Here is a 22,348-nt window from a genome sequence, read left to right on the forward strand (position 1 = left end):
GATCCAACTAGATGTACTTCATATCGGCCCATCTCATTACTTAATGTTGATTATAAAATGTTTATGAGTATTTTTGCTGATAGATTGAAGACAATCATTCCCGGCATTATAGATATAGATCAGACAGGCTTCATTGTAAATAGAAATACTTTTGATAATATAAGAAGAACTTTAACATTAATAGATTTTGCAAATAGGAAAAAGAAAGATTTAACACTTATTAGTCTTGATAGAAGTTCAGCATTTGATTCAGTAAGTTGGGACTATCTGTTTACCTTGATGAAGTGCACAAACTTCTCAGATGCATTTGTAAATCTAATTGAGCATTTATACAAAGGAACGTTGGCTTATATTAAGGTAGGAACTTATGTTTCACAAAAAAATACCCATTCTTAAAGGTACAAAACAAGGATGTCCACTTTCTCCACTATTATTCACTTTAGTAATGGAGCCTTGTCTAATTTGATCAGAAACAGTACTGACATAGAGGGTTTTGAAATAGATGAAAATACAACATCCAAAATTCAACTTTTTGCAGATGATGTTCTAATTACATCAGCAGGATCTAATTCTTCTATGCAGTCTCTATTTGATAACATGATGAATTTTAAAAGTATTTCTGGTTTAATATTCAATGAAGAAAAAACTAAAATACTACCTATATATACACGAAAAATATTCTCATTAGTGATTTTACTAAATATGTACCCAATTCAGGTCAGATAACTTATTTAGGTATAATACTATCTAAAGATATTAAATCTATTATATATAATAATTATAATACCTGTTTTCTTAATATACAAAATCTTTTTAATACCTGGAATAATATGTTTTTTACTATGGAGGAGAGACTTACAATTATTAAAATGATAATATTCCCCAAGATTTTATACTTAATACAATCAATAATACTTCCACCTACAAAAATAATTATCAAGAAACTGAATACACTAATGTTAAATTTCCTATGGGCACCTAATAGACCTAGGATTGCATTAAAGAAACATACATAGACCTAGGATTGCATTAAAGAAACATACTAATAGCTGGTCAAAAGGGGGTATTTCTTTTCCAGACTTTAATTTATATACTATCTCTTCTATTGTAAAAGTTATTACTTTATTAATAGATCAGTCATATGTCACAAAATGGAAAGATTACTGGGAGCTAATTAGTATGCACTTCATGAAAATCTCCTTAACACATAAAAATATGATTGTAAATAACTCCATGTTATGGTTACTAAAGGAATTTTGTACTTCACCTATTGCACCTAAACATATGGTTTGTTGCCCATTAAATATTATTATTAGTTATCGTAACTTTATATTCATGCACCCTAAGTATAGGGAATGGAATTTTATTGTATTCCCTATAATGTATACTCAGGGTATGCTTTTGTCATCTACTTCTGAAGGAACTCATTTAGCTATAGATAATGATCTAAAGTAATGGTATCAGTTGATATCTGATAATAAAGTTAAAAATCTAGATTTCTTAAAACAAGAATTTGATCTAAGAGAAACTTGCTGGTTAGAGGTTCAGACCTTTAGACAACATCTCATTAATAAAATAGATCTAATGTCTATAACAGTTAAAGAATCTATTCCAACACTGATTGATTACTTGATATTAAATTTACAACATAAAGTTTCTGATAAAGGTAAACTTTCATACATACATAAAATTATCAGACAAGAAACTTTTTACAGTGTAGATTCATACTGGAATTATTTCACTTCTATTAATGGGGACCCACCAAATCAACAAGATAAACAATATATTTTGGAATCTGCTTATAGAACTACGTCTTCCATTGTCTGGAGACTTTATACATGGAAATTTTTACATAGATCTTTTTATACACCTTTGATGATGAATAAAATAAATAAAGATAATTTATGTAAGAGATGTAATATAGAAATTAATGCTGACTGGGCTCATATGTTTTATGACTGTATAAAATTGAAAGAATACTGGAAGTCAATTAATGAATTTTGCAGGCTCTTTTACAGATAATTTCATTATTTCTAAATCTCTTATATTATTCAACACACCTGTACCTCAAAGTGTTAAAAAGGTTAAGCTTCCCTTGTTATGGTCTATTCTAGCAGTGGCTAGGAAAATAATAACTAGAAATTGGATTTCAGATACACCTCCTTCGTTCAATGAATTTAAAAGTGTTATGAATATAGTGTGCCATATGGAAATAAACACAATTAGGACAAGAACAAATAGAAAAACATCTTATTATATTGTATGGGATAATTTACAAAATTTGTTAAAAAAATTTTAATTTCAATAGCATGGTATTTTAGTTTAATTAATTGATCTGATTGTAGTGGTTGTCTTTGTAAATACTTTAGTTGTTTTGTTGAATATTATAATACCTATTTTTAATTACTTGTATAAAATTGTTATGATATTTCTCGTATATGTTAAAACAATAAACCTGTTTTGAAAAAAAAAAGAAAGGAATGATTAAACAATACAGTTCTATTTTTAGAGCACTGAAGGAATATTTTTAAAGTTGATATCACAATGATGGATTATGTGGGCATATTTCCAAAATTTGTTTATAAGAGAAGTTCTAACCCAAAAAATAAAATGGAACACATTAAAAATGACAGTAGGATAGTGAGAAAGTAGATAGTGTAGGCACTACTAACTGTGTTATGTGTCAGTACTGCAAATCTATTTTGGTGAGTGGCAAGATGCTGATATACAAAGGCAGAAACTTGACCATGCTAACTTGGGCAAACTGATGTACTTCATGGGTAGTATAAATTGCAATTTCTGTTTAGATGTGACTAAATGCAACAGCAAGAACACATCATACAAAAATACCCTAGCTTGCAAAACACAAAAGGGGATACAATTTAAATTTGGGGTAACTGATTAAATTTTGAAGATGAGAAAGTAGTTTGGAATACAGGGAGTTAGTATGGCAGTTAAGGCTAAACTTGACAGTGCGTCCACAGTTGAATTACACCATATCAATTATAGTGTTTTAATGCTTAGAACTGCCATGCTATGGAATTATGTTTTAGGAGTTAATTATAAAATATTTCACAAAAATTCATTTTAAATATGTTTTTAGATATTTAGATACAGGATAAACTTTGACAAAAACACATATACAGTATTAACATTCATATTGTGATATTTTATATGACATTTTTTAAACAGCAGATATAAAAGTATTGTCTTTGTACTTGGAAAATTTAGAATTAGTTATGAATGTTCCGTTGTCACATAATGACGGTTTCATATCACCTACTTGATTATTTTGAGTGGGTAAAGTTTTGTATATATTTTAATGTAGAACAGGGTTAAACCCATGCCCTGATGAAGTCCGTTGAATTAGCACAAATGTGCTTAGCATAAGGTTGTTCAATAAATTTGATCTTTGGAACCATTACTTCAAATTTCCAGGTCTTCTTTTTATCAAGTACTCTGGGACTAATAAATGCACTGGAAACAAGTCTGACAATAGATGGCATGTCTCACACTGATAAAAAGAGGTGACACTGAAACTAACGGGAGTCTACGTTCTAGCCAAGAAAAATGCACATCTGAATAGGTGTCAGAAGGTATTTTACAAAGGTTTCATTTAAAACATTACTTCTTACCTTCCCGAGTTGGTCAACACTATAATGGCCCCTGCACAGCATTTAAATGAAGCTTCCACAGCACCAATGGCTACCACCTCAGTGGGATCACAGGACAGAGGAGTAAGTCTTCGCAGTTCTTCAAACAGTTGCTGATGGTACATGGCTGCTTCTGCTTCTCGAGCAATCTACCGAAAGAAAATATAAAGCTTGTGTTGAGAAGAGAGACTGGTATCAGGTTCAGCTGCAGTAGCAGCAGAACTTCCAAGAAGCTGGCATTGTAAGGACTGCTAATCTGTACAAAATGACCAGTACTAAAATGGCAAAGATAAGAATCCGCATTAACATTATATGTGTGGAACATGCAGCTCAGCCATCTCAGGCAAGAAAGTTCCCTTTCATTTGGACTTAAGAATACCATATTTTTATATAATTAGTCAGTACTGGTTTAACAACTACTGCAGTGAAATTCACAATCAAAAATTCAGGCAGGGACCAAAATCCAAAATTCATACCAAGCCCACATTGTAATACCATTAACTTTTGTAATAATCAATTCTTTTTTAAACTGTTCAGTGCTGTAACTCACCTTTTGGAGAATTCACAAGTACTTCCCCCTTTGAAAATGATAATGGCATCCACATGTTTGTGTGTTCTTCCCAGACGCAATAAATACCTGAGGTATAGGATGGAATTCATAAAAATACAGCAGTCATTGTGGCACCTTTTTGCCATTCAGCAAGCACCCTAATTGGTGCTGCACCATTCTCTAACATGAAGTGCATCACCACAAAGGGCTGGCCCTATACCCTTGCTGAATGCTAATAAGGTACTCTGGGGAGGTTAGTTTGCTGTTATTTTTTTGTATTTCTGTATTGCCTTTCTATATTTTGAATACTGTAGTTTGTTTTCTTTACCTTGTGTTTTGCTTGTATTCTGTTTTAACAGCATATTAAAACTTCAAAAGAGACCACAGCTCTCTCTGTTCGGAGTCAGGCAGAATTTTTCCCTCCCTCCCACCCATTTAAGTTGTCTTGTTAAATACCACTGTCTTTCTAGTTGCCCACCTCTTATGTTAATCTGACCATATATCTCATTTCTCTCTACTTTCACTGGCTTATGTGAGTAATCACAAAACCATCACTTTTGAAATCCCACCCCTTCAATTATTTAAATTTATTGGCCATCCTACAGTATTTCATAGTACCAAAATACAAAAGTAACCACCCCTTTCAGTCCATCTTGCTGTTTTAAAAATAGTAACTCTCCACTAAACCTTAACTTTTTAAACAGGTAAAACTCAAGTTACCTACTTTCATATCTAACTTCTCTAGTGCACACTGCAGAGTGCATTCTTTTCAATCTTACCTTTAAGCATCCCTGTTACTAGCACTTTCTCTAATACCTAAAAAGATCATCTCTACTTGACTCCAAGTAGACTTTTCTCTATCTGTTAAACCTAGCACTTGCTCCTACAGTACTTATTACCTTGATACGGCACTCTTATAGATAGCACCCCAAAAAGGCAAACCCCATTTCTCGGTCACCCACGTCCCCCGGAATCTCTTTTAAAGTTTTTTGTCTAGTCCTCCTAGCATGTCGAGGAATCAGTTGCTAGTGTCCTCTCCTGCTCAGCTGGTGAACCTGGGAATATTGAGGCAATGTTACAATTGCCTCATGTACACAGACAACCCTCTCCTCCTCCCACAAAACACAAATACATGCGAGAGATGCAACTATACGGCCAAACTGGAGGCTGAGCTCTCTCAACATAGGACTGGCAAGACCAGTCAGGAGGAGAAGGTTACCACACACACTATAGACCCAGTCTCACATAGTACCATCATAACCTCAAATCATACACAAACACACAAAGACATACTCGGCGGCTCTGATCAAAAATCTACCAAAACAGCAGAGGCCACCAAAGCAGACACCCAAACAACCACCACCTCAGAACACAACACCTGCAACACATAGACCTCACAGTCAGAGTGTCAAACAGTCACAGCCCTTAAGGCCAAACACAATGCCAGACACACTAGTCATTGGTGACTCCATAGTCAGACACACTGACGTCCCGCTCACCAGACTGAGTAAGGAGAAGGTCACAGTAAGCTGCCTGTCGGGCGCTAGAATCCGCCACATAACGCAAGCACTCAGGTCTCTCAACAGCAGGTACAAATATGACTCAGTCATTGTCCACGCTGGTGTAAACGACCTGAGACGTAGCTCCTTGGACTACATGAAAAGAGACATTGAGGAGCTCTCTGATTATGTAGCCCAGGCAGGTATGACCCTGACCTTGAGCAGTATCCTACCTTCACCAAGAATGATGCCACAATACAGAGATAAGATGATCAGCTTTAACAATTGGCTTAAACTCTGGTGTCATTCAAAGGGGATCCAATGTCTGTCTGCCTGGGATGACATGCTGGACAAGCCACGCTGCTTCGCAAGGGACGGGTTGCACCTGTCACCCCTGGGATTCCGGATATTGGCAAAGGCTCTTGCCACCCCCATAGTGCCTTTTTTAGGCAAGGCTCAAATTCTAAACCTACCACCCTAGAACACAAAAAAGGAAAAACTAAGGGTAATGCTGCTCAATGCCAGAAGTCTAAATCTCAAAATGCACGCACCCGAGGCCCTTCTCAGTATGGAGAACATCGATGTCTGTGCAGTGACAGAAACCTGGTTCAAGGCTCCTGAGAGCACCCCAGCACTATCAGGTTTTACCTCATCATGCGTTCCGGCCCCAAAATCCGGACAATACCAAGAAAGGAGTGGGGGTATCCATATTCATCAAGGACACCCACACCTCAAGACTGGTGGCAATGCACGATGCATCGGAGACCATCCAGGTGCAATTAACCATAGGCAAGACTGCTCTGCAAATTGTAGCATGTTACAGGCCACCCACACAAACTCAGGAACCTCACATGGCCTTCCTGAAAACACTAGAGGGGATAAATGTATCACCAAACACCATCATACTAGGTGACTTCAATTACCCTAATATAGACTGGGAACACTACTCAAGCCCAAACACCCTAGCCCAAAAGTTCCTGGAATTCATAAACTCAAATGCCATGGAACAAATAGTCACCATCCCCACAAGAGGAGAAAACATACTTGATCTCATCATCACAAACATGGGAGCACAATGTTCAACACCGGAAGTATACCCCTCACTGGTGAGATCAGATCACAAACTAATCTCGCTGGAGGTCCTCATCCCACCCCCACCTGAAATAAAAAAGACCACAGTAAAAAACTTCTCGAAAGCAGACTTCACACTTCTAAAGACTAGTGTGGTCTCCTTTAAGGCCCCCGAGCCGGCGGAAAACAGTACTCAAGCCGCTGAATCACTTACAAATGCCTTCTACCAGCACCTGCAGGACTGCATGGATAAGGCAATCCCAAGCAAAACAAAGACTCTTTGTACCAAAGGCAAGCGTCCAGTCTGGTGGACCCCAGCCATAAACAAACTCTACAACAAAAGGAGGAAGCTACTACAAGATGGAGCAAAATCCTTAAAAGGTAAGACACCCTTGATCACTATAAGTAAAAATACTAAGAGCTCTCATAAAATCATCCAAAGCAAATTTTGAGAGAAAATAGCTAATGACTCAAAAGACAATCATAAGGCCTTCTTTAGCTATGTTAGAAACCTGGGAGGAAACTCCCAGATATGCTCAGAACTAGTTCAAAATGATGTGAAGATTACTGATCCTACAGACATTGCCAACATACTGGCTGACAGGTTCAGTGCAAACTCCCCTCCCCAAAAGGAGAGATATCTATACCAAGCGATTGCAGCCCCCAAACATCTCCAACGCCCAAGTGAGAACTGCTCTCCAAAGCAAAAACACAGCATCCATGGGACCTGATGGTGTCCCCGGCTGTGTGCTCCACGAACTCAACGAGGAATTAAACCCACAGCTAGGACAGCTGTTTAATCATAGTCTTACCTCTGGATACGCACTCCAGGAGTGGCGACTGCAACTGTGGTCCCACTTCACAAAGGCGGTGCCTCCACCGACCCTGGAAATTACCGGCCCATTAGCTTGACAAGCCTTATCTGCAAAGCCATGGAGAGGATCATAATGGACCTCATAAATAAAGACATAGGAAATTTGCAGACTTTGGATCCATCCCAGTTTGGCTTTGTCAAAGGCAGATCATGCCTTCTAAACTTGGTTGACTTTTTCGAAACAGTCACCAAAGCCATTGATGAGGGAAAGGCAGTCCATACAGCCTACCTCGATCTGGCGAAGGCCTTCGATACAATACCCCACTCAGGTATCATTGAAAAACTCATCAGCTTAAATGTTAACCCATACATCACAAGATGGGTTGCAAACTAGCTGAGTGACAGAACCCTTAGGGTCAGAGTTGCTGGCGCCATGTCACACTCAAAGCCTGTCACAAGTGGTGTACCACAGGGCTCAGTCCTGGGCCCACTCTTGTTTGGCATCTACTTTTCCGAAGTACAAGCAAACACAGGAGGGTTATGGCTGACAAAGTTTGCAGATGACTGCAAACTGGGCGCCATAGTAGAAAACACATCTGACACAGAAATCCTTCAGAAGGGTCTCACAGAAACGGATAACTGGTGCCAGAGCCATGGCCTAAAGTTAAATGCCAAAAAATGCAGTCATACCCTTCGGGAAAACAAGGTTACCCCTAGCTACCAAATAGGTGGCAATCCACTGAGCACAGAAGAAGTTATCAGGGACCTGGGGACCCAGGTTGATAGCAGTCTGTCATTCGACACCCATGTAGCTAAAGTAGTTAGGAAGACCTTCTACATTGCCCACCTTATCATGAAGGGATTCTCATCTAGATCAAGGGAGGTCATAGTCTCCCTATACTCATCACTCATCAGACCAATGATTGAGTACAATGCCCCATTCGGAATGTATCTGACCCGACACTTGCAGCAGCTGGAGAGGCCACAAAAGTTCCTCACCAAAAGGATAAAGGGTCTCAAACATCTGTCCTATGCTGCCCGACTGAAAGAACTCCAGCTCTATTCAGTCGCACGCTTGCTCAGAGGTGACCTTTGCCTAACATACAAGGCCATGTCAAACCCAGATTTGATGAATACGCTTCACCTCAAAAAAATCTAGATCCTTCAGATCCACAAGGGCGAGAGACTTAAACCTCGACACGGCTATTAATAGGACGTGCTGGAGGGATAGATTCATCACCCAAAGACTCCCTATGCTGTGGAATAAAATCCCGGTATATGTGAGGTAGAGCACCTCGCTGGCCTTGTTCAAGAGAAATCTTGACCAATGGATGGGAGATCGCAGATATACCCCAGGGATTACCTCAGTGTCACTGCTCGACAGAGGCACAGCAAAATAATGGGTATAGTTCCCCATACTAAAGGGGTGGCGTAAGCCACAAAACTATGGGCTAGGCTTGTAAATGCCCTCGGGCAGATAGCCTAGTATGAACCTATGAACCTATATGCTCTTTCCCCAGTACCACAAGAAAGTACAGAATGCCTTAACTGCCATAATGGCAAAAACCTTACAATGGGGATCGGGGTAGTGGGGGAGCCACTGGGCACCAGGGAATGCATTAATTGCTGTGATGGCAACAGTATGACAAGGGGGATTGAGGAAACCACTGGACACCAGGGAATGCCTTAAGTGCCATGGTGGCATGGCACCAGTGTTACAATGTGGATCAGAGGGATAGGAGGAATCACTGGACACCAGGAAATGTCTTAAGTGCTGTGATGACACCAAATTACAACAGGGATCAATGGGTTGAGGGAACCACTTGACATCTGGGAAAGACTTAAGTGCTGAGATGGCACCAATTTTACTATGGGGATCGCAGTATGGGGTGTACATTACACAACAGAATTCAACTTTAAAGTGCAGTAATTGCATCAATGTTATTACAGGGACTGGAGTGTGGGGGATACACTAGATACCAAGTAATACTCCATGAAGTGCCCTAATGCAAAAAACAGCATAGCAGGAATAGGAGAAACCACCAGACACAGACTAAAGTGCCGTAATAGCACCAACAGTAGTACAGGGATCTGGGTGAGGGAAACCAGTGAACACCAGGGATAAGGAATAAAGCAAAGTACAGTAATGGCACGGACTTCATTATATATGTGCAATAATGGTACTAAAGTACTACAGAGGAGGGGGAACCAGGGGAGGACAGGGAAAGGGATTGTGGATTGTGTGTACATGTGTGTGTGTGTGTGTGTGTGTGTGTGTGTGTGTGTGCACGTGTGTGTGCGCACGTGTGTGTGTGTGTGTGTGTGTGTGTGTGTGTGTGTGTGTGTGTGTGTGTGTGTGTGTAGGAGAGAATGACTGGAGGGGGAGAATTCTACTGCCTACAACAGCAGCCAGTTACTACTGTGATGTGCAGATGAGAATCTGCACATTGCTGTAATAAGGACAATTCAGGAATCATGCAGATTGGTTGATGAGGTCTTACCTTATCACAGCTGGCAAGTTCCTGAATCACAAATGGGCACAGTGCACTAGAAGGACATTTCTAGCAAGAGCCATATGGCTCATGCTTAGAACTTTATTGAATTCCCTGGAAATAAATGTAACCATGGACATTCTAGAACAATGTCTGTCTTGTAAATCTTTATGTGGTTGTTCCTTATTCTCCTATAACTCATGGTGAATAAGATGAATTTGTGTAGTTGGTGATTACAGGACAGATTTGAGATAACATTTTATCAATTTATTCAAAAGGAGACGGCATCTAGGAACAAAATCCAAGCTATACACCAATTTGCTCTTCCTGTCCTAAGTTACAGCTTTGGAGTGACTGACTGGCCCCAAAACATGTGGAATAGATTAGACAGGAAAACAAGAAGGATGCTTCATGCTCACCAAATGATTTTTAAAAATCAGTGCATACCAAGACTATATATTCGCCATTCCGAAGGAGGGATGGGGCCTCCTTGAAATTGATTACATGTACAGATCTGCAATCGTGGAACTCCACACATATCTGCTGACCTCACAAGACCCAAACATAGTGAAAGTTTTGAAATATGAGGAAAATAAATCTAAGATGACTTCTCTGCTAAATCTAGCAGGAATGGAAGTCAAACCAGAAGTAGATACAAGTCAGGCAGCAACTGAATGTGCCAAAAAACAAAAGAAAGAATACAAGGTGAAGGACCAGATGCAAAGGCAAAAAATGTGAAAAATGCATAAATATAGTTGCAAGTATAGAAAACTTCTGAAAGAGCCTCATGTTGATCAGGAATGAAGGCAGGGATGGTTAAGGACAGGCAAATTTAAACTAGTCGATGAAAGGTTAATATTGGCAGCCCAAGACAGTGGGCTATGTACACGCCGATTTACAAAGTCCATTGAACATGTGGGAGAAACAGACAAATGTAGGTTTGGTAAAACCAAATTGGAAACAGTTGCACACCTTGTTGCCGGTTGTGGCAGGACGACTATATACTGAAAGGCATAATAATGTGGCAAGACTGTTGCACTGGGGATTGTGCAAACATTATGCTATTGAAGTGGCTAAAAAACACTGGAAACATGAGCCACAAAGCATCACAGAAAATGATAAAGTTTACATCACATGGGATATCCCATTACCAACTGTTCAAAAGATAGATGCTAGAAAACCTGATACAGTGGTCCATGAAAAGAAGACAAAAGTAGCATCAATCATTGAAATTACCACACCCAGTGACTACAGTGTCTTGCATACACAGAGACACAAAGTCATAAAATATCAGGAGCTGCAGGCAGAAATGAGAACAATGTTTTAGAAAGATACAGACAGTTCCAATAGTAGTAAGAGCAATGGGTCTTATAAAAAAGAATCTACAATCGTATTTAGATAGGTTATCAATACATGTAACCCCATGGGAATTGCAGTAGGAGTCATTACTGGGCATATTGCGAGTGCTGTGAAGAGCACTTTTGGTTGACATCAAAGAGAGAAACAATACTAATTTTATGAACTTTAATCATATGTTGACTTAGGAATGGGGTCCATTCCCATCAGGGTATTAGAAACCCAAAAGATATAGAGAAATTAAAAAAAGGGAAAGTCTGCAGTATACAGTGGCATTCCGTTTTTAACCTTACAAAACTTAAAAGAAGAGGCCACATTACATAACAGCATTCCAGGTATTAAAAACAGCATTAGTGTTACCTCTAGTTGTCTTTATTTTATTTATTTATTTTTGATGAGCAAAGTTTATTCATGGTGTATGATGCACAATTAACTTGCACACTAGCATCTAAATATTCATTTATGCTAGAAAAAATAATAAAGTCCTAATACTGTTTGCAGGAAGCAAGTTCTCACAATTACATATTGATAGATAAGTTGTGTTCTTTTTCTGCCAAATTATTCCTTGACAAGTCACATATTGTTTTTTAAACAAATTCTCCACTGCTCACAATTATACACACATTTTAACTATTTACAAAAAGTAGAGCAACCAAAACATCCAATAAAATAATTCCTTTACAGAAAAATAATATACACCATTTTCCTGCATAATTTCACTTTTGTAATACTGTTCAAGTTGTTGTTGTTGTGTCTTTCGGCTCTTCCCAGTTAGGGGTTGCCACAGCGGAACTCCGGTCCGCTAACGATTGGCAGTAGATTTTTACATGCCGAGTTGCCAGCCCTGACACAACCTTCAACAAAGGTACACCCCCATTCACGTATGTTTCCACACAGAAGACGCTCTAGCTGAGAATCGAACAGGACAATGTCTTGCTGTGAGGCAACAACGCTATCGCAGCACCACCACCGCAGTTCTATATGCATAATCCTGTCATTTTTCCTAGAGTATACATCTTTTCACAAGTATTCACACAATTTCATCTTCTTTATTCTCCATCATTCTTAATACTTTTCTAACTTCTAGTTTTTCTTTTGTTTTTGTTTTCCATTTCTTTATAACAAGCTTTTTAGCTGTTACCATAATGCAAATAATGTTTTCTCAAGTTTAGATATATTTTCTGAGTGAACACCATTATTCAGAGCTATATTTTTCTTCCCAAAATTTCCAAGTTATTCCCCTGCGTCATTTTCCTTTTACATTGTAACTCTTCACATCTCCAAAATTTCATGCTCCCCTGTGTTTCTTCCATTTCCCATGTCTCTAGCACAGCCTCTACATCTACAGGAACATCTTTTTTTATGTTTAGCGAGTGTATAAAAACATTGGTGCTGACGTTACCACATAAATACTCTAAACTTCCTTGATCTTGTAGTGCATCTCAGGGTGATGCATTTTCTCTTCACATTTTGTCTCCAATTTCCTTTCCCAAGTTTAAACTCCATTTCTGTTCCAACCTCATATTACTTTTATTTTTGATTCATAATAAGGTTCTACATGCCTTACTTTTGATTCTTATTCAACTGCTGTTTCAGATCTCGCTTCTACTAAGAACTGCACTAAATCTGGTTTATCTTTACTTGCAGTAATCATTAATACTTTCTTTAATTTAGATACCAATCCGGAATAGTTTAGATAGTCAGCTTCTCGTAAATTAAATTCTGATTTGATTTCATCCCAAGTTTTATTTTACCTTTTTATCAATTGTTCCCATTACCTGACCTCCTTAGCCTTCCTTTTCCATACAGTGGATGGCTTGTCTGTTTCCCTTTTCCCCTATTTGTACAACAGCCTGTTTTACCCTGGCTTACACAGTTCTGGATCTCCCTTGAGCTCATTACCTTCTTCCATGCAGTCCGTATATATTTCTGAACATTTATCATTCTCTAGAATTTGCCAGAGCAAATGACTAGCAGTAGCCTGGCTATCCCAGTCAGTAGAGCATGAGACACTAAATGTCAGGGTTATGGGTTTGAGCACTACATTGGGCATGTCACTTAAAGGGGTTTGTTTAGTATAATGTTGAAAGTTCTTGTCATACAAAGTATGATTCTGACCTTGGAATTTTGGCTGTGCTTAAGATGACCCTTCAAGGCCATTAGCTTAGTATTCACCTAGGACTACAACCTCTGTGTCTACTACCCTATTTTTTCCTTTCATTTACATCCATAATCCCAATGCTGCAATAGACCATCTAAAATGTGTTGCTCTAAAATACATTTCAAGGTCTACAAACAACCTTTTTCCAGTGAACTTATTAATTTCTTGCACTTTCTCAGTCTTTTATTTTCCCAGAAGGATTCCTTTATTTCCTTCTTAAGTTTCTGCCATGTCCATTCTTCTAGTTGATAAAAATATGCTTGCCCCATACCGAAAAAGTACAGTTTTGTACCTACCATAAATGTAGATGTTCGAGGATTCCCTTGCTGCAGTCCTGACTATTGGGTATAGTCCGCGTCCCAGTCGGCCCGAATACCAGAGTATAAGGCTGCCGCCGGTCATGGCGCCTTAGACTGACGTCAGTACGTCAGGGTACTAATGCGCATGACCGACGTCATTTCCTCAGTCTTTTCTTGCCCCAGATGTCAGAAGACCCAAAAAGACAAGTCCCAAAAACAACCTGCACCAATAAACATGTACAATATATACAGTAATATATATATATATTCTCTAAATATAAGCATGAAAACTCACCTACACAACCACCCTGAAACACAGAGGGGAAGGAGGGGGGTAAATTGGACTGCAGCAAGGGAGTCCTCGAACAGCTACGTTTATGGTAGGTACAAAACTGTACTATGTTCTTCGCCTTCCCTTGCTGCAGTCCTGACTATTGGGTAGAATCCCAAAGCAGAGGTAAGGGAGGCTGGCAAATTATAAAGTAGCAGGAGCTGACAACATGCCTTGTAAAACAGCTGTGGCAAAACCAGCTCTAGTCTTAGAGTATATAGGCAGGTGATAATGCCTAGAGAAAGTATGCACTGAACTCCAAGTAGCTGCTTCCAGAATATCCTTAGTTGCCACCCCTTAGAAATGCTGTTGAAGTGGCAGTAGCCCTAGTGGAATGAGGCCTAATCCCAGCTGGAACCTCTTTGCCATGATGGGAATAACAAAATGCAATGCAAAAGCCAATCCACCTAGAAATAGTTTGTTTTGACACAGGCTTGCCCTGTGAACTCAAAGCAAAAGAAACAAGTAACTGCTGAGACTGCCTAAAATCTTTAGTCCTGCTCAAATAATAACGCAATTGCCTGTGTACATCTAAAGTGTGCAAAATCTTTTCCCCTTTATTTTGAGGATCTGCAAAAAACATAGGCAAATGAATAGTTTGGTTTAAAGCCACACTAGAAACCACCTTCGGCATAAAGGAAGGATTAGTACGTAATGAAACCCTGTCCTTATGGAAAACCAAAGGGCTCTACTGCCATAAGGGCCTGCAACTCAGACACCCTTCTTGCAGAAGTAATAGCGAACAGAAAAGCAGTCTTCCATGACAAATATTTCAATTCAGCAGTAGCTGCAGGCTCAAAAGGTTGTAGAGTAAGTTTTTCCAACACAAAATTGAGATCCCAAGCAGGAGTAGGAGCTCTACGTGGCGGTCTTATATTCTTTGCCCCTCTAAGAAACTGCTTGAACAAAGGATGCGAAAACAAAGGTGGGTCACAATCATAGTGAGCTGAAATTGCTGCAGCATGAATCTTTATGGAAGAGAAGGACAAACCTTTGTCCAATAATTCAGTAAGATATTGAAGAGCCACACTCAAATTAGGCTCTGAAATCTCCAAATTCTTTGCTGTACTCCAAAATAAAAATCTCTTCCATTTTTCTGCGTACACTCTCCTAGTACTAGGCCTTCTAGCTTCCATAATCACATTTAAAACTTGTTGAGGAAGCTGAGACCTACCGTGCTTCAACCCAGAATATGCCAAGCTGTGAGATGAAGAGACTGAAGCTTGACATTGAGCAGATGACCGTCCTTCTGAGATAACAGATGAGGAATCAGAGGTAAAGGCCATGGAGGCTTCTTTACAAGACTCCTTAGAAGTGGGTACCAGTGTTGCCGAGGCCAATCTGGAGCTATCAAAATCATCCTTGGCCTGTCTTGTCTGACCTTTAGTAATACCTTTGGAAGAAGAGGTAGAGGTGGAAAGGCATAGACATGAAGGTTTTTCCAACTGAAAGACAGAGCATCCACTTTCCAAGCTGTGTGATGAAACCCCTTTGTGCAATACTTTGGCAGCTGGTGGTTTAGTGGAGAAGCGAACAGATCTATGTCTGGAGTTCCCATGACACTGTCAATTTCTGAAATACATGAAGATCCAGTTTCCACTCGTGGGGATCCATGATTTGTCTGCTTAATACATCTGCTAGGGAGTTCTGTGCTCCTGGCAGAAACCTTGCCTGAAGAGTCAGTTGCAGGCTTAATGCAGTCTCCCATAAAATCATTGCTTGCCTGCATAGAGGATAAGAATGTGTTCCCCCTTGCTTGTTGATGTACCACATGACAGTTGTGTTGTCTGTCAGAATCAACACCTGCCCTGGAAGAAGTAACTCCTTGAACGCCATCAATGCAAACTGGACTGCTAACATCTCCTTCATGTTGATATGTAGATGCTGTAGTCTGGCAGGCCACTTGTCTTGTATCCACTTTCCATTTAGATGAGCTCCCCAAGCAGTGTCCGAGGCATCTGTCGTTAAAATCTGACTCGCCTCTGGCCGGGTCACAGAGAGTCCCTTGTTTAGGTGACATTCCTGAGCCCACCACAAGAATTCCTTTTGAAGGCAAGGTATTATTTGAATGACAGTGTCCAAATCTTGGCAGTGCTGTGTCCATACATTTTTGAGATACCATTGCAGCTTCCTCATATGCAGTTTGGCATTGGGAAGCACCAGAATACAAGATGCCATGAACCCTAATGCTTGAAGGACTGTCCTTGCAGTCAGCACGGACTGATGAGATAGTTGATGGAAGTAAAGTGACAGACTCTGTTGTTTGTCCGGGGTTAAAAAGGCCATCTGAGCTGCTGTATTCAGTCTCACACCCAGAAAGCACATGTCTTGAGAGGGTACTAGACTGGACTTTATTTCGTTCACAGAATACCCTAGGCATCTTAGCACTGCTATGACATATTCCAGATGCTGTAGAAGGTGTTCCTTTTCTTGAGCCAGAATCAGGCAGTCGTCCAAGTAAGGATAGATTTGAGTGCCTTGAAGCCTGAAGTAAGCTATCACTGGAGCCAGAACCTTTGTGAATACTCTGGGCGCAGTAGATAAGCCAAAGGGCAATGCAGAGAACTGATAATGAAAATCTCCAGTTCGAAACCGCAGATACTTTCTGCAACTTAGCCTTATAGGCACATGAAGGTAAGCTTCCTTGAGATCCAAAGTTACCATCCAGTGATCCTTGCCCAGCAGAGGTAACAGTTGCTGTAACGTCAACATCTTGAACTTGGGAATGTCCAGATAAGTGTTGAGGATAGATAAATCCAGAATTGGTCTCCACGTGTTCCCCTTCTTTGGTACTAGGAACAGGCGAGAATAAAATCCGAAGCCCCTTTCTGATACAGGGACTGGCTGAATGGCCCCTAGCTGGAGTAACTGAGAAACTTGCTTGTGAGCCTCTTTTCTATGTGGAGGAGGAACATCTGGCATGCCTTTGAAAGGGGGCATTGTGTGGAAATAAAATCTGTAACCGTGATGAATAATATCCAGCACCCATCTGTCTTGAGTGATTAAATCCCAATTTTCTTTGAAAAGAGACAATCTTCCTCCCAAAGGAGCTGCCAGACGAGAGTCCACTGGCAGCTGAAAAGGCAGGTCATTGGTTCTGCTTACGAAAGGACTGACCCCTGCCCTCACCAGAAGTCTGAGCAGGTGAACTGTCTGATCTAGGCCTAAAGAACCTTGAGCCCTGCCCTACCACGCCTAGACCTACCCTAGACTGGGAACCATAAGCAGGCTATGTCCACCCCTTAGCAGGCCAATTTCTACTAAACTTCGGAGGCTGCACCTGCAAACAATCTTTAACAGTCTGCATAGACTTAGCTTTGTCCTCCATTTTCTTTAAAACTGCTTCCACAGGCGGTCCAAACAACACATCAGACTGTAAAGGAGCATCCAAAATCCTAGTCTTAACATGCTCAGCTAAATTCTGATCCTTCAACCAGGCATGTCTGCGAAGAACAGAACTAGTAGCAGCCACCCTCGAGGAGGCCTGAACAGCATCAAAACCACACTGCAAAGAATGCTTACCCACTTGTTCAGACACATGAACCAAATCCAGCAATTCTTTACACTCAATACCTTCCGCCAAAGCATCCACCTTAGATTTCAATTGTGAAAGGAGATAATTTTGATATTTCAGCATATGAAACTGACAATTCAACGCCCTCATGGCTAGAGTGGAAGAAGTATATACTTTCTTACCCCACCTATCCAAAGCCCTTGCCTCTTTATCAGAGGGTACAGGATTTTTAACCACAGAAGCTTTAACACCTTTAGGCCCCTGAGAAACAGTTTCTGGGTCCGCCCTGGGACTCTTAAACAAATACTTATGAGCTTGGGCACCCTATAATACCTATCAGGCTTAACAGGAGCAGGAGGCAAGGAGTCAGGGTTCAGAGAAGCCTCTGCAAAACATCCTCCACCACATTCAACACAGGAGGAATAGCTAAGGGCCTATGCTGGGGCAAAACAAGAATTCCCTAAGCCTTTTCTGGAGTCAGAGTAATCTTGGCCTTCCCATTTAAAGTGCTCCCTCATGGAGTGAAGAGTCTCTGAAAATGAAAAATCCTCAGGAGGAGAAGCTGAAGGAGTGGAATCATCCACATCAGAATCAGAATAAGTAGGAAACTCTTGCAAGTCTTCCACAGAAGACTCTGAAGCCTGTGAACACTGTTCAAAACTATCAAACTCCTGTTCCACCCTAGGCCTCTTATCAGGTGGGGGCATAGAACCTCTAATCAGAGTAATCAAATCTTCTGCCATTTTAAGCATATGTTTCTTAGGCACAGAGCCGAAATGCTAGGAGAAGCCCCCACAGAAGCTGAACTTGGCCTACCTCTAAAAGAAGCTTTGGCAACAGAAGGAGAGGCCCTAACTACCTTAGGAAGAGAGGGAAGAACAGTTACCTGAGAAGCCCCTCAGCCTGGCCTACCTCCTGAGAGGGCACATCCTGTAACAGTAAAGTATCTGCCTGAGACTCCATAGAGACTCCTGGCAAAACCTCTGGCTCCCCTGAGCCTTCTAAAGGACCGGCGTCCGGGACTGCCGGTTCCTCACCCCTAGGCTTCACTGTTTTGTCCTTGCGCTTCTTGGATGAAGCAGGCGTCGGAGCATCCGACGGCATATTATAATTGCAACGCTTCCCAAACACTAACCTAGCACAATCAAGCCTCCTCTTAATAGAGCGCTTGTTAAATCTAGCACAAGAGCGGCAACCAACAACGTCGTGCTCAGGCCCTAAACAAGGTATACACAATGTATGATAATCCCTATGCGGTATCTGCTTCCCACAAGAAATACAGTTATTCACTTTTTCTGACATCCGGTTAAATACTGAGGCAAGAAAAAACCAAAATGTTCCCAACGGGTTACTTAGCCAACTCTGTTTTCGGTCTGAAACTCCGGTTTCGGAAAATCTCAGAACGCCAACCTGCACTCGCAAAATTGCTTCTGCATCGGACCATGCGGCAAAAAAGACTGAGGAAATGACGTCGGTCATGCGCATTAGTACCCTGACGTACTGACGTCAGTCTAAGGCGCCATGACCGACGTCAGCCTTATACTCTGGTATTCGGGCCGACTGGGACGCGGACTATACCCAATAGTCAGGACTGCAGCAAGGGAAGACGAAGAACATTCAAAACTGTCAAAAATCTTTATTATCTGTACTTTGCTCTCCTTTATCTGTGAATAACATTTTCCATTTTCTATCTTGCTAATTATTTTTGTTGTTTCATCCCATGTCTCTTCTACTTGATTTACATCTTGTTTTAACCATATCCCCAAATAGCCGTATTTTTGAACTACCAACACTACTCTTCTTTTCCTCACTTTCAATCCCCCCCTCCCCAAAATCTTATATCCCAGTTTTTATCACCTTCTCATACTGTTGCCCTTGAAATGCATTTTCTGCAACATTACTATCTGTGCATCTCTTTTAGAAATGTAAAATAATGCTCTGCATGTTTTACTAGTGATTGTTAAGCCTTTCACATTCCATGATAGTTTAATCTTAACGTTCGGGAGACTGACACTATTTTTGTCTTTTTCCCATCCAGAAAACCTGTATTGTTATATTATCATGAAGCTTTAATCCATCTTGGTTGCCCACAAATCCTAGAAAAAAATGTAAGAAAACTTGCATTAACTTCCCCAGTTCAACAATTTCAGCCCCTTCAAACCCAATACCCATTTACAAATAAAAGCTCATGATGTTCGTGTTTCACTGCTGCAGTCAAGCAAAAGCAGTTCGCAAGTGCCGGTCGGCAGACTCCTGAGATTTTGAATTCGAATTTCAGAACCAAAGTCTTCAATAAAGCTAGGTACCCCGTTGGGGAAACTTTTTCTTGCCTCAGACCGATGTCAGTAAAAGTTAATTGCATCTCTTGTGGGAAGCAAATACCTCATAAGGATTTTCATTCTTACTGTATTCCATGCCTAGGCCCAGACCACGACGTCACTAGTTATCAGTTTTGTGCTAGATTTAACAAGTGCAATATTAAATGTCGGTTTGACTTTGCTCGCCATTACTTTGGCCGAAGGTTCAATTATACCATGCCGTCGGAACAACAGACGACCGGAATACACAAAAAACACAAAGACAAGGATAAGGACAGGCATCCGAGGTCCAAAACTTGACGAAGCCTCTTCTAGGCCAGTCGCCTGTTCTCAGTGAGGCGCATTCGCAGCCCCTGACACCCGCTACCTCAGAGCCATAGGCCGCCTCCGACTCCCACGTGGAGATGTCTAGGCCTCTGGAAACTCAAGGTATTGGGCCTACGGAAACTAACCCCTCAGATGGGTCCAGAGCAGCTGAGCAGGCATCGGCTTCTGAGGGTGTTTTCAGACCTTCACAGCTTACCATCAAAACAACCAAGTCTAAAACTCCATTAAAGACAAAGAAGCAAGTACAGCATTCACCTGGACAGGCCTCCATGCCTAAAAAGCAGATGCTCAAAATGGCCGAAGACCTAATTACTCTGATTAGGGGTTCCCATCCCCCTCCTGATAAAAGGCCTAGGCAGGATACAGACTATGATTCCTCTGACCAGGTTTCCATTTCTTCTGATTCCTCTTCACACCAGGAATACTCTTTACCCCCCTATGAGGACTCTGATGCTGAAGAATCAATCCCTTCAGCCTCTCCTCCTGAGAATTACTCTTTTGGGGAAACTTTACATACCACGAGGGAGTATTTCCATTGGGAGGGCCAAGATTATTCAGAATCCAAGAAAAGGCTGAGAGACTTTTTCTTTTATTGCCTCAGCACAGGCCCCTTGCTATTCCGCCAGTGTTGGATATTGTGGATGACGTGTTCTCTGAATCCAGTTTAAATCCTGATTCTTTGCCCCCTGCTCCAGTCAAGCCAGGCAGGTACTACAGAGTCCCTGACTCTCGCAAATTTCTTTACAAAAACCCTGTTGCTGACTCAAACTATTTCCCAGGGTCCCAAAGGGGTAAAGGCTTCCACAGCTAAAAATCCAGTTCCCTCTGACAGGGATTCTAGAGCATTAGACAGATGGGGGAAGAAAGTTTACACTTCTGCAACTTTAGCAGTAAGGGCTTTAAATTGGCAGTTTCACATGCTTAAATACCAACAATACTTAATGTCTCTGTTAAAACAGAAAATGCTTACAAGCTCAGAACATCCTGACTATAAGGAAATGCAGGATTTATTGCATGCAGCCGAACAAGTGGGAAAACATACTCTGCAATGCGGTTTTGATTCATTAGAGGCTTCTTGTAGAGCAGCAGTTACAGGATCTGTGATTTGAAGGTATGCTTGGTTAAAAGAACAAGGTTTACCTGATCATGTTAAGGCAAAATTATTGGATGCTCCTTTACAGCAGGATATTTTATTTGGTGTTAAGGCAGAAGAGGTATTAAAGAAAATGGAGGATAAGGCAAAATCTATGCAAACAGTGAAGGATTTCTTAAAGGTACAGCCACCTCGATTTAGCAGAAATTGGCCTTCAAATAATTCGTCCTTTCCAGTGTCAGACAGACCACAAAGAGGCAGATACAGACGCCCAAGAGGCAGATCTCAGCCCCAAGGCTCTTACAGACCACGACAGTGGGGTGCTTCAACCCCAAAAGGAGGGGAAGACAAGTCACAACCTTATAGGAAACAGTCCCAATGACTTCACCCTTCAAATGGCAAGCACTTTTGGCAGCTCCCTTAGGGGGAAAACTAGCACTTCACACAAAATTGGCATATAATCACCAAAGACAAATGGGTTGTGAATATTGTGTCTCAAGGTTACAGGTTCCACTTTCACACTCTACCAAGGCCAAAAGGAATGCCAGACCTGCCAAAAGTGAGAGCTCTTCAAAAAGTGCCACAACAGGATCAAGGACAAGGATTTTACTCAAGACTTTTCCTGGTCCCCAGAAAGGACAAAGCCTGGAGACCTATACTGGACGTTTCTACTCTACTTACCTGGATGTTCCGAAATTCAAAATGTTGACACTACAGCAGCTTCTTCCCATGCTGGGCAAGAAGGCTTGGCTTGTTACCTTGGACCTCAAAGAGGCATACCCGCATGTCCCTATCAGACAAAATTGCAGAAGATACCTCAGATTCATAGCTGGCTCAATGCAGTACCAATTCTCTGCACTGCCCTTTGGC

At 40.9% G+C, this 22,348-nt stretch overlaps 1 protein-coding gene across 2 annotated transcripts in view; it reads right to left on the reverse strand.

The window, feature by feature from the left end:
• The window catches only part of PKLR (pyruvate kinase L/R), a 711,145-nt gene that overhangs the window by 66,182 nt on the left and 622,615 nt on the right, over nucleotides 1-22,348 (reverse strand). For both annotated transcript variants that reach the window (XM_044080213.1, XM_044080214.1), the window contains exon 9: nucleotides 3,636-3,802. In XM_044080213.1, coding sequence (XP_043936148.1) covers nucleotides 3,636-3,802 — 167 coding nt within the window. The remainder of the gene's footprint in view (nucleotides 1-3,635; nucleotides 3,803-22,348) is intronic.

Source organism: Protopterus annectens, chromosome 8.part0, assembly GCF_019279795.1.
Source record: "Protopterus annectens isolate FY-2018-M chromosome 8.part0, PAN1.0, whole genome shotgun sequence".
Classification (NCBI taxonomy): Eukaryota; Metazoa; Chordata; order Ceratodontiformes; family Protopteridae; genus Protopterus; species Protopterus annectens.